Source organism: Alexandromys fortis, unplaced genomic scaffold, assembly GCF_014885135.2.
Source record: "Alexandromys fortis isolate MF-2015 unplaced genomic scaffold, M_Fortis_MF-2015_v1.1 scaffold_106, whole genome shotgun sequence".
NCBI lineage: Eukaryota > Metazoa > Chordata > Mammalia > Rodentia > Cricetidae > Alexandromys > Alexandromys fortis.
Genome location: NW_026067980.1, coordinates 2,907,555 through 2,932,683, shown reverse-complemented (window position 1 = coordinate 2,932,683; position 25,129 = coordinate 2,907,555). Strand labels below are relative to the sequence as shown.

At 48.4% G+C, this 25,129-nt stretch overlaps 1 protein-coding gene across 15 annotated transcripts in view; it reads right to left on the bottom strand.

The window, feature by feature from the left end:
- The window catches only part of Cacna1d (calcium voltage-gated channel subunit alpha1 D), a 424,715-nt gene that overhangs the window by 64,319 nt on the left and 335,267 nt on the right, over positions 1–25,129 (bottom strand). For 8 of the 15 annotated variants that reach the window (XM_050158045.1, XM_050158057.1, XM_050158044.1 and 5 more), the window contains exons 10-22: positions 22,451–22,538; positions 22,119–22,178; positions 21,139–21,165; positions 17,221–17,381; positions 15,768–15,993; positions 15,481–15,688; positions 11,601–11,721; positions 8,614–8,728; positions 8,053–8,122; positions 7,170–7,236; positions 6,430–6,577; positions 3,217–3,346; positions 341–400 (exon numbers count right to left, since the gene is read on the bottom strand). In XM_050158045.1, coding sequence (XP_050014002.1) covers positions 341–400; positions 3,217–3,346; positions 6,430–6,577; positions 7,170–7,236; positions 8,053–8,122; positions 8,614–8,728; positions 11,601–11,721; positions 15,481–15,688; positions 15,768–15,993; positions 17,221–17,381; positions 21,139–21,165; positions 22,119–22,178; positions 22,451–22,538 — 1,481 coding nt within the window. The remainder of the gene's footprint in view (positions 1–340; positions 401–3,216; positions 3,347–6,429; positions 6,578–7,169; positions 7,237–8,052; positions 8,123–8,613; positions 8,729–11,600; positions 11,722–15,480; positions 15,689–15,767; positions 15,994–17,220; positions 17,382–21,138; positions 21,166–22,118; positions 22,179–22,450; positions 22,539–25,129) is intronic. The other 7 variants (XM_050158050.1, XM_050158049.1, XM_050158052.1 and 4 more) reach the window with 2 other exon arrangements.

Below are 25,129 nucleotides of genomic sequence, written 5' to 3'. Positions count from 1 at the left end.
GAAGCCAAAGTAGCTCCTGCATGCACTCAAAGCTAAAAGAAAAACTGCAAAAACACATTGGTATGGTCACGGGAAAAATATCCTGTAGTTAAAAAAAAGTTGAGCTTCACCACAGAAGAGCAAAAAAAAGTTGAAAGCACTTCACGCGTCTCTCCTGTGCCTTCCACAGGAGCGGGCCGCATCACACAGCTGCCTGGCCCGTTACCTTCAAAATGATCTCAAATGCAAAAGTACCAGTGAAGACATAGTCTGCATAGCCTAGCACCTGGAAGGGAAGCGAAGAACGCGACCGTTACTGCGGTGGCTGCATTAGCAGAGGGGGTCAAGGGAAATGCGTTACCTTTAACAGGATTTCAACCGTAAAGATGGCTGTGAAAGCATAGTCAAAGTAACCCAGTATCTGCAAGGCACAACACGTGGCAATCAGAACAAGGCACCCCGGTAAGCTGCGGCAGATCACTGCCCATGGGCAGAACCCCCCACTTGTGGCCAGAGACCCTTCTCCCAACATCTTCAGGAGGGCTGAGACACACGAAGGGCCCATCTCACCCATGCAGGGCTCCTCTTTGTGACCACCAGGGAATGTTGGGGCCTCACTTCCTTTGCCTGCTCAGGCCGACTGGCTTCTCCTATCCTGGCCCACAGAGGCCGATTTCTCAAAGTCCTGTGTTCATAGCCTTCCCTCTGGGTGAACTACCAGTGCTAGCAGCCCCTGATAATTGAGAATCCTACACGTGTCTGTGAGCTGTGAATGTGGCTGAGTGAAAGAGGCTGCCATCTAGCTGTGCTCCAGATTAGTGGAGAAAGGCTGGTGTGGCTGAGGGTGCAGCCTAGTGCGAGATGCTCTTGCTACCCGAGAGTGAGGCCTGGGATCCGTTCCCTGAATCATAAAGGCTAACATTTTAAAAATTCAAAATATAAATAACAAGATACTAATGGCATAAAATCAAGTCAAAAAGTTTCATGTGTCCCTGTGGGCCCAGGACGATTTAGTTATCATGTGATCTGCCCACCCCACCCTCATACGCCAGAATGGTTGAGTTTGTGAGGCAGGGTTTGTATTCAGTGCCTTCCTCCTGCCACATTCCATACCCGACGCTGCTTTCTCCCAAGACTGGTCCTTGCCTTTCTGGGCCCATAGAAAGAATAGACTGACCTTGAGTTTCAATGTTTGGTATAGGCTACTCTACCAGCATCCCTGAATCCCACCTAGTATCTATGAGTCTTGTGAGCTCTTGATCCTTCAAGGTTCAGAGGCAGGTCAAGTGAAGTCTGACTGCTCCAACAGAGTTACTCGGTGTACTGCTGACACTATGACTCTCAAATAGAAAGATGACAGCCAAGGCTGCCAGTACACACGACTGTGTAGTGTGCTGATCTCATGGAAATGGCTTTATTGCATGTCTGTCTATCTGTCTATATCCATCATCCATCCATCCATCCATCCATCCATCCATCCATCCATCCACCCACCCATGGGGGTCAGAGGACAACTTTTAGCTATCACTTTTATCCTTTGACTGTGAGTCCCAGGGACTTGGCTCAGGTGGTCAGGCATGGTGGCCAGCGCCTTCACCTGCTGCTCTATCTCGCCAGCCCATCTACAGCTTTAAGAACTGAAGGTATCAGTGTTGGGAGGACTGGAGAGACTATTTAGGTTTACTCTTCTCATTATGTCTCCTCTGTTGGAGCTACCACTGCAGCACACACTGCCTCTTCCCATCTTCTACGGAAGTCGGGAGTCCATTTCTGGGCTCCGAGACATCGCTAGAGGACTTCTGTGTCAAGCTGATTATCAGGTCCCAACCACCTTTTCCTCATTCCCTCCTCTGTTACTGAAAGAACCTGGCCGTCACACTTCTGTGACACCCAGGGCGAATCTGAGGTCTTAGGCTGAAGGACTGTCTTCACGCAGCCTCTCTTTCCCTTGCCACTAAAAACTAAGCTACTGTTCAAATGAAACACTGCAGTGATGTAACAGCAGTGCGCGCGTGCACACACACACACACACACACACCTGTCTAAGAAGATAGGAAAACAAGTCAACAGATGCATGGAGAAAAGACTATGATAAGAAGAAACATAAATCATTCCTCGTGGACACTTAGCCTGGACTGGCTCCTGACCTGTGATAACAGGATTTGTCTCCAAACACATTTTCTGCCTCATGCTTCATTTTCCTGGTGGAACTCCACAACAGAGAGGTGCTCTGTCTATTGGAATGCACAATGAAGCTAGCCTTCAGAATCTCTAAATCAAAGCCGTGCCTGTCAGGGTGGGCTGAGGCGGACTCGGTGCCTTTGTCTTGACAGGGACTCCTCCTGAGCCTCAGGGGAAAGTCCTAGTCATTGTCTCCTGACAGGAACTTGAAACCAGGAGCTACAGTATGAGGGTGTGATTATCAAGGCAAAGCCGGGTGTGATTATCAAGGCAAAGCCGGGGGCACTGATGGGTCAGTGTGTCTTAATCCCAAAATCTCTCTTGAGCTGACGTGCAGAGCAGACAGGCAGCTGTGACAGCCTTGGGCTCCCGCTGCCTCTCCTGGGCAGCGCCTTGGCGGTTACTGGACAGGCCCATAGTTATCTGAATATGTCTCTGGAGTTTCTTCAGGGCTGAGTTATATAAACCACTAAGAAGGAGAGCCTGAAGCAAACACTAATTTAGAAACAGGTATGCTCTAATGTGGATGTACCATGGCCCCATCTGTAAGCTACAACCCTGGGTAAAGAATTGAAAATTTAACCCTCACCTGTTGCCCCTTTCAACTTGCCCCCATCTTCTCCTGACCCATGCTTCTCACCAGCAGAGTAGCTGAGCAACCTCATGTAATTCCCACGAGAGAAGGAATTCTTTTCACTAGCCTGAGGGCAGAGGTCTCTGACCTACGGCATGCTGGGACTCAAGTTCACCTTCTCCCCTTAGACCTAAACCTCTAAGGAGTCATCACCATGCCTCTGATGGGGAAAGAGAAACCCCAGTGTAAGGGAAAAGGAGCAAAGAGGTCCCTGAAGACACTGGCAGTAGGGCAGAGGCTTCGAAGTAAGTCAGCATCTCCGCCAGCTTTGTCCAGAGAAAGCAAGCCCTCGGCACACCTACTGAGAAGCCCTAGCCCCAGGCTCCCATGCTTGGGCCCCTTCCAGGATGGCCCCTGGCGTAACCAGGCTGGAGCTGACCCCCAGGGCAGTCCCACCCACATCTCCTCTCTCAGAGGCTTACGGTGTTCCGGAATGAGTGGCTGCGGATGGGATCCTCGGCTGCAAGGGCAGCACTGCTCAGCATGATGAAGACCAGGATAAGGTTGGTGAAGATGTGGTGGTTAATGAGCTTGTGGCAGCCCACACGGATCCTGTCGAGAAAGGCACCACATCGATGTCGGCCTGAGCCTGCAGGGCTCCTCCAGGCTGCAGGGCTTCTTGGAGGAGAGCCAGGAGGGGGCTGGCCCACCATTAGCCCCACAAAGCCTACAGCTAGCCTGTGGTGTGAGCAATTTGGGGCTGGGAGTTCCACAGAGACCATTTCATCAAATCCTTACACATGAGGTTACTGTCCTCCAAAAGATGAAAGGCGGGACTGGGGACCGAGGGGTGGCTCGGTGGTTAAAAGCACTGGCTGCTCTTCCAGAGGACCTGGGTTCAGTTACCAGCATCTACATGGGGACTCACAACCTCTGTAACTCCAGTCCCAAAATGCCCTCTTCTGGCCTCTGTGGGCACTGCATACATGTAGCACACAGACATATAGGCAAGCAAAACAATCATACACATAAAAATATGAGAAAACTGAAGTTTATAGATATGAAGGATATGTTAAGGTAATGAAGCTAGTAAGGACCAAGGCAGATTTCAAATCCAGGCATTTCTACCACCAATTTTTTTTTCTACCACAGCATAAAGCCTGACTTATGAAAGAAGACTGGGCCAAATTAAGTTCCTTGAGTAAACTACACAACAAACTACAACCCAACTTAGCTGCAAACTAACTGGAGGCCTAGCACAGGAAGACATTCCTGCAACAGACGCCGAGTCTCGGGCCAATCATGGGCCACCAAACGATCAGCCCATGCTCAAGTACGGCCCAGGCAGTGCTGTGGCCAGACAAGGGATCGCAGGGGTCGCTCCTTCACTTTGGAGTCTGTCCATGATCGCATCTCCACACTGCAGGACACAGTTCATGGATGGCTTCTGTCTGACGGCTGCTCTACTAAACTGTCGAATTTAACTGGCCCCAAGTTTTTATTTTAACACAAAGACTAGAACACATTTCCTTCTTTATCCACAAAGGAATTGTCTTGCAAATATGACCTGCAACAAGAGAGAGTTGAAGTCTCTTGCTGTCTGAAAATTTTGTCATAAATGTCCTATTTTTAGAACACTTTATTACTTCTGCCTATTCTCACTCTCTTCTCACCTCCCTCTCCCCTCTACATGTGTGTGTGTGTGTGTGTGTGTGTGTGTGTGTGTGTGTGTGGTGGGGAGGCACAGATCCCACAGTATGCATGTGAAGTTCAAAAGATAATTTTTGGGAGTCAGTTCTCTCCTTTCATATGGATATGAACGGATCAAACTCAGGCCCTCAGAATTGGCAGCAAGCACCTTTACCCACTGAGCCCTTTCACTGGCCCATCAATGTCCTATTTCTAATTCAGTACCGATCCACAGGTACTCCTTACGCGGTGAAGCAGAAGTGCTGTATTGTCTGTTCACACACAAGGCTCTCTTTGCACTCTGTGATGGATTTCTCACTGAATCCTGCAACCCCGAGAAGCAAGCAGGGCAGCTGGGTCTCTCAACCCAGAGCCAGGTCTTTCATGATGGCTCGTGGAGAGCATCAGAACCTCTCCTGTACCCCTGCGGTGCCATGGGGCCGGGTCAAAACATCCTATTCTCAATATTCAGATCTAAAGAGTTACTTTTTCCCTTGGGAAAAATAACTTAATTTCCAAACTGAGTCACTTTTATATGATGGTGACCCCTCATTTCAAGTTCCCCCATCTTGGCTTACTCGGCATTGTGCACTTCCTGGAAGGTTTGCACACTGTAGTAGCTGGGCCTGGAGAAGACGTTCTAAGACAATGAGGACAGGGGTACTTTTGTCTTCTGGGAAAATGAACCCATTCCTTACACACACACACACACACACACACACCCCGCACGCACGCACGCACACTATGAACTACAGGCACCACCAACAGCACCAGTCTTTTCTGTTGATTTCTTTTAAAAGGATGCTCAGTGAGGAGCTGTATAGAGATCGTCAGGGTGGGCCAGATAACTGCGCAGGCAAAGACTTTGCATGCAAGTCTGACAGCCTGAGTTTAACCCCAGAACCAACACAAAGCGGAGAGAAAACCACACCTGTAAAGCTGTCCTCCAACTCTACACACGGTGGCAAATGTGCCCTCCTCCATTCACACACAATATCAACAAATTAATTTTGTAAAGATCATGAAACTGTCAATGTTTTAAGGACTTGAGCCTGCCTTGCTTCCCACCCGAGTCTCGGCAGGGCCAGTGAATCGCACAGTGTTCCTTCCTGACAGCCAAGAACTTCGGCAATTCTTCTAGAAACCTTCCAGGAGCTACCTATTCCCCTGGCAGCCCACTTAACCCCAGACGATTTAAACCTAGAAACCAGCTAGTAAACAAGACTTCTTCCTCCCCCAGTCTATGAGTCATCCCCATGTCCCTGGGGAGCACCTATCATTTTAATATGAGAAATGCTATTTTAAGCATTTTCATAGTGCTGAGTCAAACATGTACACCCTATAAAGCACTGTGAGCAATACCATAAAACTCATCAGGGGGGAAAATCACCTAAAAGGATCTGAACATGAAGATGCTGTGCAGAACCTACAGACCAAATTCTTATTCCACAAAGCATATTAAGACAAGATTCAGCCAGTGACGCATGCCTTTAATCCCAGCACCGGGAGGCAGAGGCAGGCAGATCTCTGTGAGTTTGAGGCCAGCCTGGTCTGGTCTACAAGAGCTAGTTCCAGGACAGGCTCCAAATCTACAGAGAAACCCTGTCTCAAAAAAAAAAAAAAAAAAAAAAGACAAGATCTACTAGTTAAGAAAGGGTGCCAGAGGTGGCCAGTGTACACATCAGGAGAGCTATGGACCCCATCATAACACCTTACAGAGCTAGACACTGCCCTATGGCTCTTCCCGTGTAGGGAGGTGGGGGTAGGGATTCTAGAGCAGGCTCCTTCCAGGACTCTGTCACACCCCCACGGGAACAGGGCACTTCCTCAGGTTAAATGCATGTCTAAGGCAAGGAAGAGAGGAGGGGTTGAGGGGAACTTGTGGGGTTCAGGAACACTCAGGGTCAAAGGGGGGCAGTGAACCACTTTTCTTTACTCCACCCTCACTACCCTCAAGAGTCACTGTAGAGAGGGGACAGCGATGGAATTAGGAAGAAAGTATTTACGGGTTGGTCTTGCTAAGAATGAAGAAAGCGCTTCCTTCGGGGATGGGTGCAATCTTCTCCTTCATGTTCAACTCTGAGATTCTGCGAGGACGAGGACCAGCAGGAACCTCAGGCTCATCCTCCTCTTCCTCCTCTTCCTCTTCACCTACTTTAAATGGAATGGTTTTTATAGGGGTGAAAGATTACATATGGGTCTGAACTATTGTTCTCAACGTCACATTAAAACGTGGCTTACACACTGACAACATCTACGGCTTCCAGCAACCGAAACCTCCCCCTTTCCTTCAGAGTACGGGCTGCATGCGCATGGGCGGAACACCCATCCACGTCTGGTGCACTGAGCTATGAAACATGGGAAGGAGACATCCTCCAGGGCGCAGTATGGCCACAGACAAAGGAGAGAGCCTCCCTGCCATCCTCCCAACATCCGTCTGGTTCCCCACCACCCCCTTGCTCAGTTTTAGCTGGAAGGTCTGTGGATTTCCGGTCACAGGCATTGCTTGTCCCCAGGCTTTGACTCCCGACAACCATTTCTCCAGCAAGAGCTGTGCCTATCCGTCCCTCTTCCTCTTCCGCAACCCGGGATTTAAGTCCATCTGCGCTGCCTGTGACTTTGGGGAAAAACAGAGCTAAACTGCTCTCTAAGACAAAGGGGCCATGGCCTTGGTGGCCTCAGCAGCCCAGTGTGAAGGAATCCTCGTCCCCATCTTCAAACCTCTGGGCCTCTCTGGCCCACATACCTGGCACATCACAGGGTGGGTAAGGGTCCTTATCTTCAGTCTCCTCCTGATAATCATCAATTGTAACCTAGGACAGGAGAGGGAATGCTGACTTAATGTGCTTCGAAGGGCCAAAGTCAGAGGGCCGGTCTACCATTCGGCAGTATGAGGGTTCTTATGCGTAAGCGTGTGTGTGTGTGTGTGTGTGTGTATGTGTGTGTGTGTGTGCTCACATGCACGCATACGTGTGCAGAGATAGCAGTTGGAGATTCTGCCTCAGTCAAAAGGCCCAAGAGCAGGAAAGAGATAGGCCACTACTCGGGTCCCAGTTAGCGGGCAGTGTCTGTAGCTCTCCTTTTGCTTATGCCAGTGCAGGCACATACGCCGTGTGAGAACCATATCTAGATTCCTGGCTCTCAGTTAGACTGTGATATATGGAGGTAGTCTAGTGTTTGATATGCAACTCTCCACTCAGGATTTATCAATTTGATGAACAAATACATCACAGAAATGTCCAGAGCCTCTCATCAGTGTGATGAAGCTAGAGTGCAGCCTTGAAGCCTCTCAGCACACCTGGACTCCAAGGTCATGTCTGGGAACAGTCGTCTACTAAAACCCTGACTGAAACACCCACTAAGGAGACACTAACAGAATCACAGCCATGGGTTACATCTGACCATGTAGTTGCAATTCAAAACAAAACAAGCTGCCCAACTGCTCGAATGTCCACATCCTATGGTATAATGTTGACAAATCCGCTCCTTCTCTAACTCAATCAGAAACCTCAGTTCCTATACTGTAGGCTGTATTTTCCACAGCGGAATGTCCCACTCAAAGATGCTTCCACGGTGTAAGTGGTACAGAATCACTCTGAAACACAGAGAAGTTATTTTGGAAACCATACCTTGTTGTCGCTGTTGGCTATCTGGTTCACTTCAGGTTTGTTGTTCTTTTTGTTTTCGAGGCTTTCTTTTCTACCAAGAAAAGAACACAAGAAACCGAATAACCACCCTGCTGTGTACCGAAGGGGTAGCCAGGATCCTGAATCAAGAGTGCTGGAAGAGGGACCAGAACGCAACTGGAAACACTGATGACAAAGACGGCAGGGCAACCCACACCCGGGGCTTCCTGTTCATCAAACGCAACGGAGCCGTTCCACAGCTCATCTTATTAAAATCCTCGGCCGAGAGCTAATCAGCGCTGGACGTAACATTTAATTCACAACGCCAAAACTCACTGCAGGGATTCTATAAGTGCAGAGATGCGTGACTTCTGTTCTTCACTCTGAGGATAAGAGTCCCGTGCCTGGCTTCTACCTAGGAGTCCCTTCTCTTCACCTGGTACCACGTGGTCACCCATAATCGCCTCAGTTCTTGGGAAGCATGGCTGAGTCCCTAGCACCCCTTGCAGCATGGCTGGGCACTCCCAGCACCTCGAGGAAACGCCTCCGTGCAAACAGAATTACCTGGCAATTTTTTTCCTTTCTTTTTCTTCAGCCTCCTCTTTCTGAGCAGTGTTCAAACTTTCAGCGTCAGCCAAGTTGTCTACAGCAATGGCCAAGAACACGTTCAGCAGGATATCTGATTTGAAAATCTTAAGGAACAACGTGTTTTTAACTGCAGCAGTTGATGATGGCAATGTCACACACCCCTCTGCTTGTGGCGGTTGGGAGCGGGTGACTGACCCTAGAGTGATACTCAGTACAACTGGAGAACCTGGTAAAATCCCACCTTTAAAAACAAGGGAAAAGCATAGACACCTATTCTCCTGGACATCCACAGAGACCCCCTGAAACACACATTTTACTGTCTCCTTGCTTATATACTGCTATACCTTCATGGAGCGCAGCGTGATTTCTTCTCTTTGAAAGCATACATTGTAACATACATATTCAAGGGATTCCTTCACAAACCAGAGGCCTTCAAAGGCCACATGTGATTGCAATAATCTCATCGCACAAAACAGCAGGAGGCTTTCTCCTCTAACATGAGCCTGTGGTCAGTTCCTCCACTCTTCAGTCTGCGGATACCCGTTGTGGATGGTAAGCTAGATCTCCTGCCAGGGGTGGCTAGGCTGGATTCTGAAGGCTCCACTGCGGCTAGACTCGGGGTTGAATATAATTTTGCAAATGGTAATGAATCAGGCAAGTAAGCTTTTAAGTTTTGAAATTATAAAACTGATTGCATGTTTTGTAGAGCTTTTAGAGAAACAAAAGTTTTTCTAATGAGAACCTGGAGTCAGAAGATGTGGTTACGTCCTTATTCACTAGTATTAATGAACTGAGGAGCCTAGGGAGTTGAAGGTCATCTGCGAGAAGGTCTTGTGCTGGGTGGCTGCTTCCTTGAGCCTGATGTTCAGCCTACAGCAGGGCTGGGGGGCAGGAAGACAGGAGCAGTAGACTGTGGCCCCGTGTGTCCTGTGTATTAGAAACTTCCAGGCGGGCTGCTGAACACATATATCAGTGAAAGCTAACAAGGGCCTAGTGGTAAGACTGGTATGATGGATGCCATGCTGAAGTCTTTCAAGAGGACGGAAACATGCTGAAACTTGGGGAAAGCACCTGCCCTGGGCTGGAGATAGCATGGAAAACACAGAAGCTCCTCAGCCAGGCTTTGCAATGGTGGCTTAGACAGGGTCAGCCCTGGCAAGAGCTGTATCAAGCAAGTCTCTAAATGGATCTCATGAAGAGACAATCCCATTCCTGGCCTTGAAACGATACTAAACTTGCAGGAAGTGGAGTGCAAATCTGGATCACTATATCACCTGCATCCGGAGGCATGGCTCCGACTTCCTAAACAGCGGTGTGCCGTGGATTCATTCAGAAAGACAGACAGAGCACCTTGGGCAGGCCAGCTCTGCTGGGCACTGGGGCCGGGAGGAAACATGATATAGCAGAGCATCTGGTCCAGTTGGAGACAGACAACATAAGAGGCTCTTTAAGGACCGAGTATGGTGATATACACTCCAAAGAGCTTCAACACGGAACCAGAGAGCAGTGGCGGGAGACTCCGGAGAGGCTATCAATCTGGAGGAAACCCATCCATTAAACAATGTCCTCACAGGCCTCTGTGCGACTCCTGATCCATGAAGCTGTCCTCTGGTTGGGAGGAAGAGGACTGCCCACTGAAGCTCAGTGGACAGTGAACTCTGCACACCAACAAGAGGCATGGACAAAGTCTGAGGTGAATTCAGAGGAGTTCCCTGGAGGATAGGGCACTAGAACTGAGCCCAGGGGACTCAGAGATGTGGTGGGCATGCAGAAAAAAGCACTGCCCCTAAGGACAGCAGGGCAGATGGCACTAGGGTCTCCACCCTGAAGAAAGTCCAGTGGAGAGCTAGAGAACACGGAGATGGATGGACTCCAGGGATCTGGACCACTAAGGACTCATTCATAGTAGGAATTTTTAAATCAGAAGTGTGGAGAACATGGGTGCTGGTGTCTGTACACATGCTTATTACATGGGGTGCTTGTGTTTGTACACATGCTTATTACATGGGGTGCTTGTGTTTGTACACATGCTTATTACATGGGGTGCTTGTGTTTGTACACATGCTTATTACATGGGGTGCTCGTGTTTGTACACATGCTTATTACATGGGGTGCTCGTGTTTGTACACATGCTTATTACATGGGGTGCTTGTGTTTGTACACATGCTTATTACATGGGGTGCTCGTGTCTGTATACATGCTTATTACATGGGGTGCTTGTGTCTGTACACATGCTTATTTGCCACAGGTAGGAAGAAGGTTCTTCATATGGTAGGGCCTGTGCTAGGCATGGAAAAGCTAGAGAGAAGACAAACACAACAACCAAACTTTACAAGGCCCTGAAGGGGCTGCTGAGGTCTAGGATCCATCTCAGAAGGGAAGAGGAATCAACAAGCTAGAGAATGGTCGCATGCCATAATACAGAAGACAAGTGAGCAAAGCAAGACCGCGACAATCCAGCCAGGCAGTGGTGGCACGCGCCTTTAATCCCAGCACTCGGGAGGCAGAGACAGGCGGATCTCTGTGAGTTCAAGGCCAGTCTGGTCTAGAAGAACTAGTTCCAGGACAGGCTCCAAAGCTACAGAAAAACACTGTCTCGAAAAACAAAAACAAAACAAAACAAAACAAAACAAAAGACTGCAACAATCCACCAGGGGCTCTCACTGGGTGACATGGATGCAGCCGTGACCCCCCAGTGACATAAACAATCATAAACAAACATCAGGCTTCCCTGCTTGTCCTGATGACACAAAACCCTTTATCTACCAGCACCTGTATCGGCGCCTGTGTCTGTGTGACTCAGACTATATGGCTCCCATCAGCCATGTGGAGAGAAAGGCAGCATGGAGCTAACAAGGGGAAGACACTTGTCTTCCTTACCCCTAAAGCTGCTCCCATCATCACAAGCACCAGAAAATTCAGAGAGAACAAGGCTCACACAGTCCCATAGTTCCAAAGGATACAGTTGCCACAGATGAAAAGGATGATGAAGTAGATGCAGACAATCATTCCAGAAGAGGATGGGCCTCCATAGGCCATGATGCCATCATACATCACCGCATTCCAGTCTTCGCCTGTCAGGATCTGAGAAGACAAGGCTGGGGTCAGATACGGGCAGATGCCTCAAACCACAGCTGCTATGGCAGAATTCCTAGGCCACTGGTAACGCTGACCTCCGGCGTTTTTCATAGCCCAGCTCACAATGAAATGGATCCATCTGCTATCCTGTTGAAGCTTCAACATTTATCATCATCATAATTATTATTATTTTGGTTTTTCAAGTCAGGGTTTCTCTGAAGCTTTGGAGCCTGTCCTGAAATTTACTCTGTCGACCAGACTTGAACTCAAAGAGATCTGCCTGCCTCTGCCTCCCAAGTGCTGGGATTAAATGAATGCACCAACACTGCCCAGTTGTTTTTCTCTTGTGATTTTCTTGTGTTGTTTTCAGTGATGTTGTTACTTGTTTTTCTGGTGCCTTTACTTATAGATTAAAATACACACACACACACACACACAGAGCTGGAGAGAGGGAGGGAGGGAGGGAAGAAGGGAGGGAGGGAGGAAGAGAATGAGAGAGAGGGGCCACTGGTATCTTTTCTTATGCTTTTAAGCATATCATATGTCTACAACTGGCTTTTCTCCACTCAGTGATATTCCTGGAGACCCTGACTGTAGGTTCTTCTCATTCATCTTACTTAGTATGTAGTATTCCACACAGCAAATGGCCTTCAGAGACAGGGAACTTTGTCTATCCATTTTCAGATCAGAAAATTCTGTCACATGAATGTGTATAAACTATCTCGGGTAGAAATAATCAGTTTCAAATGTAATCTTCTCTATTGATGATACCTGGTAATCCAGTCCATTCTGAAATCCAATCAGGTAAATACAGACTGCAGTTTTTAAAATGCTACCCCCCCCTTGGAAGAGAGTGTATCTTCTATGCAAACCAGAATCAGACAGCAAATGGGCAGATAATTAGAAAAGAGGCTCCTGACTTCATTCCTGAGAAAATTACAAAGAGACACCATTTCGCCTGTCAAGCTGGCAGCAATTATGAAGGATAAACACCCACCTCAGCAAAGGGAAGGAGGGAGGCACGAGCTGCCTCCACGCCGCTGCCCGAGGGTAAATAAATTCCACTATAAGGAGAGCATTGTCAGGGGACCAAATACGAGGAAGGCCATTTGCCCAGACGTCCCACATGGAGGACTTGTTCTGCACATCTGCTCTTTCACACACGCCTAGTGTGTCCTGTGTATTCAGACGCATCCACCAGAGCACTGGGAAGGGACTGGTCACACAAGCAATGGCAGCTCACACCCATCGTTATGATGGTTTTGGAAGGAGGATGTCACTTCTATGGGTCAAGTAGGTGGCCCATTTCATAACGATGAAAACAAAATAAAACAAGACTCCGGACAGTATGTGGACTACTGTGCCAACTCTCTACAGTAAGCAGGAGGGATGACCGTGAGCAACCCTTTATCTAAGAGTACTAGGGAACCTGGTGAGGAGTGGTTACCACCCAGGAAGAACTGGTGGCCAGGTAAAAGGATTGCCACTTTGTATCTTTTTGTAACACTTACATTTTGTGCCATATAAATGTATTGCAAGAAAAGGAAACATGTGTTTCCTGAAAGAAATCAGAAAAGAATAGTAACTAAACAGCAGCCACTATTAAAGAAAGACTGCAGTCTATCGTGGGTTTCAAACTGTGTGGTGTGACTTCCTACAAGGTCACTTAAGTGGCAGGAGGTCATAAAGGCCCTGGAAAGAGTAAAAGGTTTCTGAACACACAGCAAACAAAGATGAGTTCAAAAATCAAACCTTCAACGAGCCTGAGATGCTCCTGGAAGCAGTCACCCAAGCTGCACTGCACAACGTCCGTCAGCCTTAGGTCTGAACTCACAGCATGCCCACTGAACACTGGGCACGCTCTCATCCCACACAGTGCCAATGGACCCTGCCTGGACCCCGCGGCCTGGGCTCCCGCGGCCTGGACTGCAGACTCCTGCAGGCTGCGAACAGCAGCGTTTCTACCGCGCATGCGAGGTTTTCTGCTCTTACAGAAACACATGTGCTTAACTGCGGAAAACAAAGCCGTACACTGTTGCCCAGCACAGCTCCTCTCCAGGTCGCTCTCACAGTAGGGTAACTTTGAACTGGACTGTATTCGAATATTTGATTTTAGAAACTTCTGTTTCAGTCGAAGGTTTGTGAAAATAACAACACAACAACTTGTTATATAAAATACGGTAGAATTTGCAGACGTTTCTGTACAGGACTGTAAACATGTGTCTGCTGTTTTGTAGCGTACATATTTACATTAACCAACATTCTAGGAGAGGATAAGTATAAAATCGAAATATCATTAATTTGAAAACTGATGACTATGCTGTACATTTTTCAGTATTCAGTGTATGTGTGTGTGTTGTATGTGTCTGTACATGTTCATACGGTATACAAGCAGGTCTCGGGTGTCTTCACCAGTCACTCTTCGCCATGTGGTTTGAGACAGGCTCTCTCACTGGCTGGGGCTTACTGATTTGGCTAGGTTGTCTGGATCATGAGCTCCAGGACCCTCCTGTCTCTACTGTCCTCCCCCCATACTGGGATTGCTAGTAGGAACTGCCATGCCCAGCCCTTTATGTGGGTACTGGGGACCCAAACATAGGTCCTCATATGTGGCAGGTTCTTACCAACTTTACCTAGCCCCAAGACTTCTCTATTTATTATATAGATTAGTATGCAAATTTGTATTTATATTTAATAGATGTTGAAAATGTACGTTTACCAACGATATGCTCTTTAAAATTTTTTAAATTTATTTTTATTTTTAATTTTGTGTGTGTGAGTGAGAGAATGAGAGTGTTTAGGCATAAAGTTTTTTTCATTCTTTATAATTCATTACAAGTGATAGTTTGATTTATATACACACACACACACACACATGAATGCCCAAACACACCAATATACATAGGTTTATTAGAAAAAAAAAACTTCTTGGGGGTGAAAATGGTTGTGAGAAGAACGTTTACTCTGTGATTCTGTGAATCTCAAACGACCATGTGAGACCTTCCAGATCATTCTCTGTAGACTCTGTGCTCCTTCAGAAAAGGACAAGTGACTTATCAAAGTCACAGATGCGAGCCCAGGGAAAGCCACTATAATACCTGTTTTTTGCCCTTCCCGTGACGCGTCCGGTCTCTTCCTCAGGACCAGATGTTTAGATGTTTGCTGATATCACAGAGAAATCTGGTGGGGTGGATGGCACGGGGAGCTAACCTGTCAGGTTCTGACCACAGCAGGGGCCCAGCTGAGAGCGTGGGAGGAGGGCTCAGTATACCCCAGCCCACAGGTAGCACTGCGAGCTGCTTTTCCGGTGACAGGCCCCCAGGGGACATAAGCCAAGGGCAGAGGCTGGCACAGCCCCTACCACCCAGACTCCTCTGACTACATATCAAGACATTCCAGATACGGCTTCCAAATTCACTTCTTGGCTTTGATCTATTATAATGGATTACAAACATGCCTTGTGATATAAAAGAAAGCAAACAAACTAATGAATGACAAGAGGATTTTAGAGTCTAGTTCCCAGAGACCTCATAGCACCAAACAAAAGTGTTTTGGTTTGTCATATCACACAGGTAGTGGAAGATACTGTAAAATAAGTTACATGACATAAAATTCTGCCCCAGAGGACCATGGGATGAGAATGATTGATAAAATGGCATCCTTGAATCTTACTGAGTTGTAGGCAGATCCAAGAAGGCAAAGGTTCTGGCTCTCTGACTTCCACTCACAAGAGCTTCCGGGGTGGAGGCAGTGGGGAGGGCTCACCTGGAACACAGTCAGGAGTGCCTGGGGAAAGTTGTCAAAGGTGCTTCGCTTGGTCTGGGTCTCATCGAAATTAAACTTGCCACCAAATAGCTGCATGCCCAGCAGGGAGAAGATGATGATGAAGAGGAAGAGCAGCAGCAGCAGCGAAGCGATGGACTTCATGGAGTTCAACAAGGACGCCACCAAGTTGCTCAGGGAAGTCCAGTGCCTACAAGACAAGGCAGGGGGTAAACCCAGAGACCATCACCTCAACCAAGCACACACCGGCGCAGCAACCACATCTTTACCTGGTCACTTTGAAGATCCTCAGGAGGCGCACGCACCGGAACACAGAGACCCCCAGAGGAGACATGAGCTCCAGCTCCACCAGGATGGTCTCGGTGATCCCCCCACACACCACAAAGCAGTCGAACCGGTTGAAGAGAGAGACAAAGTAGGCCTGGAGGCCCAGGCTGTACATCTTCACCAGCATCTCACAGGTGAACAGAGCCAAGAGGACTTTGTTTGCAATATCTGGAAAGACAAAGCGCAGGCATGTTCCTCACCCTCCCACCACCTCCTTTCCATCAGTGCCCATGGCAGACATGGCCAGGCCTCGCCCCAGCCTCTCTGCTGTGCTGGCGACAGGGGCCATCCTTATTGCTGCTGGCCACAACCCAGATGTGAGTCTGGAGAAGTCACTCGCTTTCTCTGGGCCTCCATTTCACTGACTATGAATGGTAGAGACAGTTATCACATGAGTCCCTGAGCCTCCCAATGCTAAACCTTTAAGATTGTGCATTGAGACCACACGTTAGTTTTTTCTTTAACACCCTCACCCCATACACACACTTTCCCCCATATAGAGAGAAAATAAATAAAGAAAAATAATAAAACCTGGCATTGAGGAGTGACCACTTGTGGCATCCTAATGTCAGTTTTTATTTTCATTGATTTATATTCTGTGTATGCGGAAGTGTGATGTGTGTGTTCACGTGTGCATATGTGTGGTTAATCAGCGTGTGTGTGTGTGTGTGTGTGTGTGTGAACATGTGCAGGAGCCAAATAAAGATGCTGCATGGTCTCCTTGACTACTCCCTGCCTTATTCCCTTGAGGCAGGGCCTCTCACTGAACCCAGGCTGGTCCCAGTGACCCCCTGGTATCTGTCCATCACACAGAGCTGCCATGCCTAGCTTTTCACATGGGTGACCGGGTCTGGGGATCTGAACTTAGGCCTTCATGTTTGTACAGCAGACACTTTACTTACTGAGCCATCTCCAAAGTCCCAAAGTAATTTGTCAGTGGCAACAAACATTGTAGACTGAGGGCAGCAGAAGCGAATATGCAGAGAGACAACTCAAGAGTTCAAAACTGTCCAGTCTAGAAAGGGCTCTTCTGGGGATGACCTCCATGCACCCCAGTTCTGGCCACCCAAAGCTGCAGAATCTAAATCACTTACCAAAAATACTAAAGTGGGGATAAAGCTTCCAATGCGCCAGGGAGAGGTACGAATCAGCTCCAAAATTCCTGGGTCCTGGGCTATCTCAAGGTTGTGGTGTAAGTTAGCTGATATTGCATAATGCAGGCGAGACACCTTCTCTGGGGTGGGGCTCGCTGAGTCTGAATTGTTCTACTACTTCTTAATTCTAACTGGAATGTTCTACTACCCCATTACACTTCACTTGGATAATACCGAATAGCAATTATCTGTGAGCATCTCTAATCCAGAACAAAAGAAGAAGAGCACCTTCCCGCCGTACCTTGGATCTGTGTCAGCCAGTCTGGCTGATTGTAGTGCTCGGAGGAAATAGTCAAAGTGTTGAGAAACACCAGGACGATCACCAGCCAGTAAAACGTGACAGATTTCACGGCAGCCCTGCATCTCCTGCGATTGAATCGGTTCCAGCGACGCCAGCGCCGGCTGAAAAACAAGCAAACCATTGCTCCCTAGACCACGGACAAAGATGGCATCTCAGAGGCCAATAAACTTTACTGAGCAATAGGAGAGGTTCACGTTAGACGGCGTAGGACGGAAAGAACGAGCTACAGCACAGGCGTGAACAGACCCCATGATAAAAAACTGTTGGTCCTCACATGCAGCTCTCAACAGAATCATCTTGGATGGATTTTGTTATCACTTCCCTGCTGCTATGAATAACTCCAGGATCTGACATATGCGGTGGGTATGTAACGTGCATGTAACGCCTGCAAGTGGGCTAAAGAATCTAGATATCCAGACTCACGTGCAGATTCAAGACTGCCCTGGGACACACACAGAGATCTTGTAGGTGCCATAGGGCACATGATCTGTTAAGGGCAGAGGGGCAGAACCACTCAGCTTATTATATGTATCTGTGTAGCAGCTTATCATTATCAGAACGTATTAGGTGGCAGAGCCACCCATGACCGAAACTCTCTTTTTAGGGAAGTGTTTATGCCTTTCCTCTGGGGCCTCGTGGGTGTCAAAGCCAAGTGGGACGTGTGTCTCAGGCTGAGTCATCAGGTGCCCTTCCTAACTAGCAATGCTCAAAATATACCTTTAGGAGCAGATCCAATACTGAATTGTGTTTTCATAAGAATAAAACCAACAGAACCAAACAGACACGTGACATGTCCCCACCCACCTTCCGTCTCTGTTTGTAATTAGGGAAGACATTTTCTCCCTTAGCCTGTCTCCCTTTGGGGAACACTCCTAATCTCCTTGTCATAAGGGGACAGTTAGGCACCAGAGACTGCTGCTCAGCAACCTGGAACACAGGGAAGAACCAGCCGGGTCTCAAGTCCCTTCTCTTCCGGCCATGCTTGTCTCAGTGTCCATCAAGAGGGCATTTCCTCTAGAGGCATGACTCAGGAGGGACATCTAGGTTGCTTCAATGTGACCCCGGCTGACTCCACTGTGTGGCTGTGCTAAACTCTTGCAACCCAGGAAGCCAGCGAAGGACGGCACCGGGCGGTTTCACATAGACCCGGACCCGGGAAGTCGTGCTGTGCTTTCTTCTGCTCTGCAGCTTCCGATGGGACGAAGAGCATCTGGAAGCGGGATGAGCAGCACAGACAACTCTTCTGAGGCCTCTAACAGCTTACAGCCGAGCTCTCCCGGGACACGTGACCCTACACACATAAGTAAGGTGGTCCCAAAAGGCTGTGCATGGTGGCTTTATCTTGCACAGCAGTGACAAGGTACAAGCAACTACAACATCTAAAAGACTCAGTGTCATATCCCCTGGAAACATGCAGGACTCCCCTGTGCTCAGTTATGCGTGGGTGGTAGGAAGGCTGCATTCCTGAACACTGGCTATGTGGGTGCCTGGTGCTAGTAAAATGGGGCTGCAAAGGCACTTTTCCAGGGTTGCTGGCCTTGATACGCATGAAGCGTTACTGGTAAAGGATAACTGCAAATTCACACATGTCCAGCCCCAGACGGAAGGCGGGGCACAGGGAGAAGTACTTGTCTGCAAAGCAAAGAGCCGGGCTGGACCTTAATGAGCAAGAGCTCTCCACAGGCAGTGGAAGTCTCCCGAGAGGAGACGTCAGGCCAAAGACCCTGGAGGTGAAGGCACCAAGGCAAGACACCTATGAAAACAGGACAGTGTGGTATGGTCACTGAGTCATGGCGGAGGGGGTGTGGATCTGGGAAGGGATGTCAAAAGCTGAGGCAGAAGACGAGAAATCGGGACAGATTCGGAAGCATATCTATGGTCTGGTAACAGAGACCAACAAAACAACTCTAAAATCTGACTCAAAGTCAGGCTGAGATACGATTTACACGCGGCAAGTTTATTCCTTTTATGTCTACACTTGGTCAGATTGTAGGACACTTCCATCACTCTGTGCTCGCTCATGGCCCGCACCCCCAGAGCAACACTGCTGGTCTGCCTTCTACGCCCATTGTTCTGTTTCAGAATCGTGATAGGCATCCCTTTGAGGCTTTTTTTCCCTCACCCAAATGCTTTTGAGATTCATCAGTGTTGCTATATTATCAGTAATTTTTAAAAACCTAACGTTATTGTGTGTGTATACATGCACATGAGGTATGTTGTGTGGTGGTTAAATAACTCTATTGAGGGGGCTGGAGAAATGGCTCAGTGGTTAAGAGCATTGCCTGCTCTTCCAAAGGTCCTGAGTTCAATTCCCAGCAACCACATGGTGGCTCACAACCATCTGTAATGAGGTCTGGTGCCCTCTTCTAGCAGACATACACACAGACAGAATATTGTATAATAAATAAATAAAGTTTAAAAAAAATAACTCTATTGGGCTGATTCTCCTCCACTTATGTATATCCTGGGGTAGAACTCAGGTCACAGCGGGCACCTTCAACACTCAGCCATCTCAGTGACCTTCTCAGAATTGTTTTCCCTTCTTCCTATCACTGAGAAGTCCTGCACCTTATGGATAAATCACAATCTGCTCAAACCACTATAAACACGTATAATTATTACATATGTCTATCTCTTACATCAGTACCGTAGAGTTGGAACTGCTATGCCATATCTTGAATGTAATTGTGAGAAATTAATAAATGCTTTCCCAAAATAATTATGTCATTTAACATGCCTGCCAGCGCTGCACAAAAATACCCGCCAGCATTCCTGTCAGAACTTGGCATCACTAGACATTTGAATCTGATCTACTTGTATCAGTATGCAGTAGTATTGTTGAACTTGCATTTTCTGGGTAAACCATGTTCATTTCACATGCCTCTATAGCATGCTTTTCTCTTCTTTCTGACTTGAGTGCTGGAATCTTCTTCCTAGTTTTACATGGCTGTTCTGTCATTGGCACTATCTTTACATAGAATTCTCTCTATATTGGATACTAGTCTTTTATCAAATATGGTTTGCAAACATTTTTATCAGGTTTGTGACTTATCTTTTTATTTTATAATGAAACAAAGTCAAAAGATTGAATTGTTTTTTGGTTTTTCAAGACAGGGTCTCTCTGTAGCTTTGGAACTTGTCCTGGAACTAGCTCTTATGACCAGGCTGACCTCGAACTCACAGAGATCCGCCTGCCTCTGCCCCCCAAGTGCTGGGATTAAAGGTGTGTGCCACCACCGCCCGGCTAAAAGCTTTAATTATTATGGGGAACCAATCTATCACTTTTTTTTCTAACATGGATCAATGAATTTTAAGAAATCTTCACCTAACCCATGGTCACAATCCCTTTTTCCTGTTTTCTTCTAGAGTTTCTACTGGTTTGGGTGTTACATTTAGGCTTGGCCTACTGTTTGTATATAGCAGGAAAATGCTGTAATTGATAAAGAATACATAGAAGAAAGTACGTAAAATGCAGGCACAGGGTTCAATGACATTATAAAGTGAACATATAGCCTGCATCCAGGTCAAGGAACGGAATACGACCAGATGCCTTAGATGTCTTCCTGGGCTGTCTTGTAGGGAAAACCTGTGAGCAGTAGCGGGAGGGTAGGTAAGAAGGCGGAACACTGCTTGTGTGTTGCGCTCTGCCGGTTTCCAGGCTCTGACTCCCCTGTCCTGCCTCCCCCAAGGCAGGGTGGTAATACTGAGACTGACTGGAATTTGGGGTTCACGGTTAAACTCAAGTCTAGACCAATTAACTCCATGTAAAAGTTAGAATTTAAAACATAACATAGAAAGTCCAACACAAGCTCATGGGGTGGGGGGGTGGGGAGAGAAAAATGGAAAGATGATACTGACCTGAGTTTGGATTTCGAGATGGCTTGACTGAAAGGGAAGAAAAACAACATTCAGACTCCCGTTCGGAAGGCTTAAGCATAGGCTCCCATTGCCGAAGCAGAGAGGGCTGAAGCCATGCACAGAAGCCAGAACTCTGGTCCCCCGTGCTACAGCCGGCCAGCTGGTTAAGGGCAGAGCAAATGTCCAAGTGCTACTAGTATTGCCAAGATGGGGCGGGGCAGCACCCCTGAGAGCCCAGATGTGGGGTTCTTCTCCTGTCACCCCAGAGGAGGCCAGGAGGGCCTCTGTCGCCTGCAGCCCCCAACTCAACAGTAGCAAGGCTGCCCCTGTTTGAACCGCATCCCGGCTCCCCTGATCACTGAATGGGTGAGGATGGGGACATAGCACGCCCTAAAAGCCCAGTGTTCTCGTCTGTAAAATGGGGATGGCAAATCCATTCCCAGCCGACTTCACGTCATTGGGAGGGCAGAGCAGGAAGAGAACAGAGGCGAAATCACTCCACGAGCCATTATGACATATAACATAGTGTGTCATTTTTATAAAACTCTGCCCCAAATGAGGCTGAGTTCTCTTAAAAATGACACCTGGACTTTACCAGAATGAGATGGAAAGGGCACAGGCGGGAAGCAAACAAATCCAAACAGCACGGGGCTCCCCAAAGCAGGCAGTTCTTAGCACAGTGCCCGCCACCCCCAATCCCTGCTACCGCAGCCCAATCCTCTAGAGAAAGCCTGGAAGCCTAATAGGATGGTGCCCCTCGTGGTCAGGGAAGGGTAGTGCAGGCACGGCTCCAGAACAAGGGGCTGTGAACAGGGGATGGCGGGGCCTCCAGATCCAGCTCCTGGAGATGAGGTTGGAAGGCCCCACGGATGAAATAAAATTTGAGTATGTGGCACATTCTAGTCAGCAACTCGGCCATTCAAGCTCTTCCTTCACAGCACAGATGCCAAACCCAACCGGAAGGAGAATTCGGCCTTTACCCCCACCGCCGACACCCAGAGGGCCCAGTCTTGGCCGCGCCTCTTCTTTTCCACCAGCACCTAATGAACACAGCAGGTGGCTGGGTTAAGGAGCACACTCCCCAGGCTCTATCTTAGCAGGACAACTTCCTAGGCAGAGGTATGTGAGATGCTGGGATGTCCCCCAACAGCCCTGGTACAGGGGAAGGGTACCAAAGGGATGGAGGCAGCCTGTTAAGAGACCAGCTACTTTTCTACCAGAGCCAGAAGACTCCTATGCCCTCTGGGGTGTCTCCTCAGCATTAGCATCTCTAAACTGTGGGGCCAGGAGGACAGGCAGCCTCCACACTCACCAGAGACTTCCACAGCAGCCCTGGGTCTCGCCTTCACCACTTACGTTCTCCGTGTTCACAGATTCAGTCTCACTGGTGGGCATGCTAGCTGTGGGGAGAAGAGAAAGCTTGAGACAGTGTGCTGTGTGGCATGACGTGCCCAGGGGTGGGCCAGGTGCAGAGTCTCAGGAACCAGGACGGAGCACAAGGCTGAGCAGCCAGGTCTCTCTACTGCACGGAGCCTTTGCTTCCTGTAGATGCAGAGAAAGCCAGTAGGTGACTTTAAGAGACAAGTTTGACAGCCCAGATGCTTCCAAGAAAAGAAGGTGCCACACTGAGCCCAGCCACCAAGCCTGGGACAGGTTTAAACTCTCCATTTCAGCACTTACATAGAAACCACCTAAACCCCTCAATATGGAACGGTTCCTACTGCCCTCCTTGTGAATCAAGGGTTAGTGTCACAGCTCACACTAAAGTTTTTACAACACACAGAAGACAAGCTATCATGGCCGGGGTGCATGATGAGGTCACACACACAGAAACTTTTCAAACTCTAGGAGCGTAACTCAATCTAAGGAAGTTGATCTGATACCTGAGTTTCACCAAGTCAATGTGCAGAAGGTAAGTCTCAAATAAGCTAGCAAAAGGAAGTAGGAAGAAACGGTCTTGGAGCTAAGAGCAGGTGAGGGTTCTTGCCAGCTACTAAGCAGGGCAGGGTTGACTGCAGTCCTAGGTCTGAGATCTCTGAACCTTGTGTCCAAATCAGGATCCTCAGAAGTAGCAGAATGTAAAAATCGACCTGGTAGTGCCTGGAGGCTCAGGGATCCCCCAGAGCCAATGTCTGACATGTGGGACCTGGAGGGTGAGGGACAACCTCGGGACTCTGTGCTCTCAGATAAGAGATAACTGATTTTACTGGGGGAGGGGCTGCAAATGGGGAAGCCACTAAACAGTGTACATCTTCTTTCCTGGGGCAGAATCACAGTGATTACTCCACCCACAGGAAAGCCTTGCTCCTGTGGGCAGGCAGTTCCCTGAACAAGGACTTGACAAAACTCAACCCCTGCTTAGGAGACAAATAAAGCTCACCACAAGGATGAAGGTGGGATCTGACTCAGACCCAGAGGTCAGAGTGTTTCCCAAGGGCACAAAGGGAAATCCCCGAGCCCTTTCCTTTTGCAGACACTCAAGAAACTGTGGAAAGCTTAGCAGCTAAGTCTAGGCACACTCGGGCACAGGTGTCAAGCAGAAGCAGAGGCCAGATGAGTAGAAACCAGGACTCGGATTACACTCTTTAACACAGTACTGGGCCTGGCTGCCGCTGTGAACTGCACTCCATAAAATAAGTGAAGGACCAACATTTCTCAGGCTGGGTCAACACCGAGCATCTTTAACCAATGTACAGAGAATTCCCCATCAGCTTTCACTCTGTAGATGTTTCTCAGCCAAATATGTGAGATGTATGAATTAAGAGGCAGGCACACACATGCGCATGCACACGCGGATGAACGAGTCTATGAGCGGGTTCAAGCAGGCAGCACTTGGGAATGGCATTCCCTGCTAATGTTGGATCATTTCTTTCCGTGAGCTCAAAGACTCCAGAAGAGAGGTCAAGAAAGCCTAGGGCTCAACTTGGGACATGTGTTTGTTGTGTACCTGAGCGGTAAGACAGTATCTCCTCCCGGATCCATTTACCTCTGACCTGCTATCAGCCAGAAAATCTGGTTTCAGTACCAGCAGCTGAGAGGAATCTCTTGCTACTCCCCCAAGCTCTTCATGGAGCCCAGGACCCAAGCAGCACCCCACTGTCTGCCACCCTCCTGGGTAGTCAGGGATCCTGCTTGCCTGCACAGAGGACTTGACTCTGAGTCCCCTCTCCAAGCCCAATGTTCAGGAAATAGAACACAACATAGAGTGGTTCCTGAAGGGCTTAAGCCAGCCCAGGAGACCTGAATCCTTCAGCCACAGCAGCCCCCAAAGGCAGCTTTTTACAAATCACAGTGAGCGCCCCCTCTTCTTCTGGAACCCACAACAGCAGCTTGCACAGGTGTGTGTGTGTGTGTGTGTGTGTGTGTGTGTAAGTGCAAATGTAAGCCTCGTGTATGCAAGTGGCCAGAAGAGGGCATGAGATGCCCTGGAGCTGGGTCTACATGTGGGTACGAGCTATACCATGTCAGTGCAGGGGACCCCGAACTCCAGACCTCTGAAAGAGCCATATGTGCACGTAGCTTAGCACTGAGCCGCCTCTCCAGTCCCCTTTTCTTCCCCACTTGGGAATTCCTTTCAGCATTCCCTCTGTGATAGTAAAGCTTCTCAAGGAATTGGGGTTTGGGGCAGAGCAAGAGGTGAGTGAGGCACACAACTGGTCAGCGGCAGAATTGGGTTCCCTTCCCGAGGAGCAAGGGAGCTGACCTCAAGTTCTGTTTTCGTATCATTTTCGTGACAAGAATGAGCAGTGCCGTGTTGTGACAAGCCCGATAAACTCCAGAGGTCCCAGGTGGCCCTTGAAGGCACTGGAACATGCTTGTGCGAATACATGTTGTTGACACAGGCAGCCATATTCATCTTGGGAAATGTGGGTCAAGGTCAGACCAAGGTCTCTGGGTCTAGAAAATTATTCTGCTGTTGTAACAGTAGGAAAGGTGGTGCAACCATTCTAGCAAGGTTCCTGCCCCACTGTCATCGGCAGAGCTGGTCCTT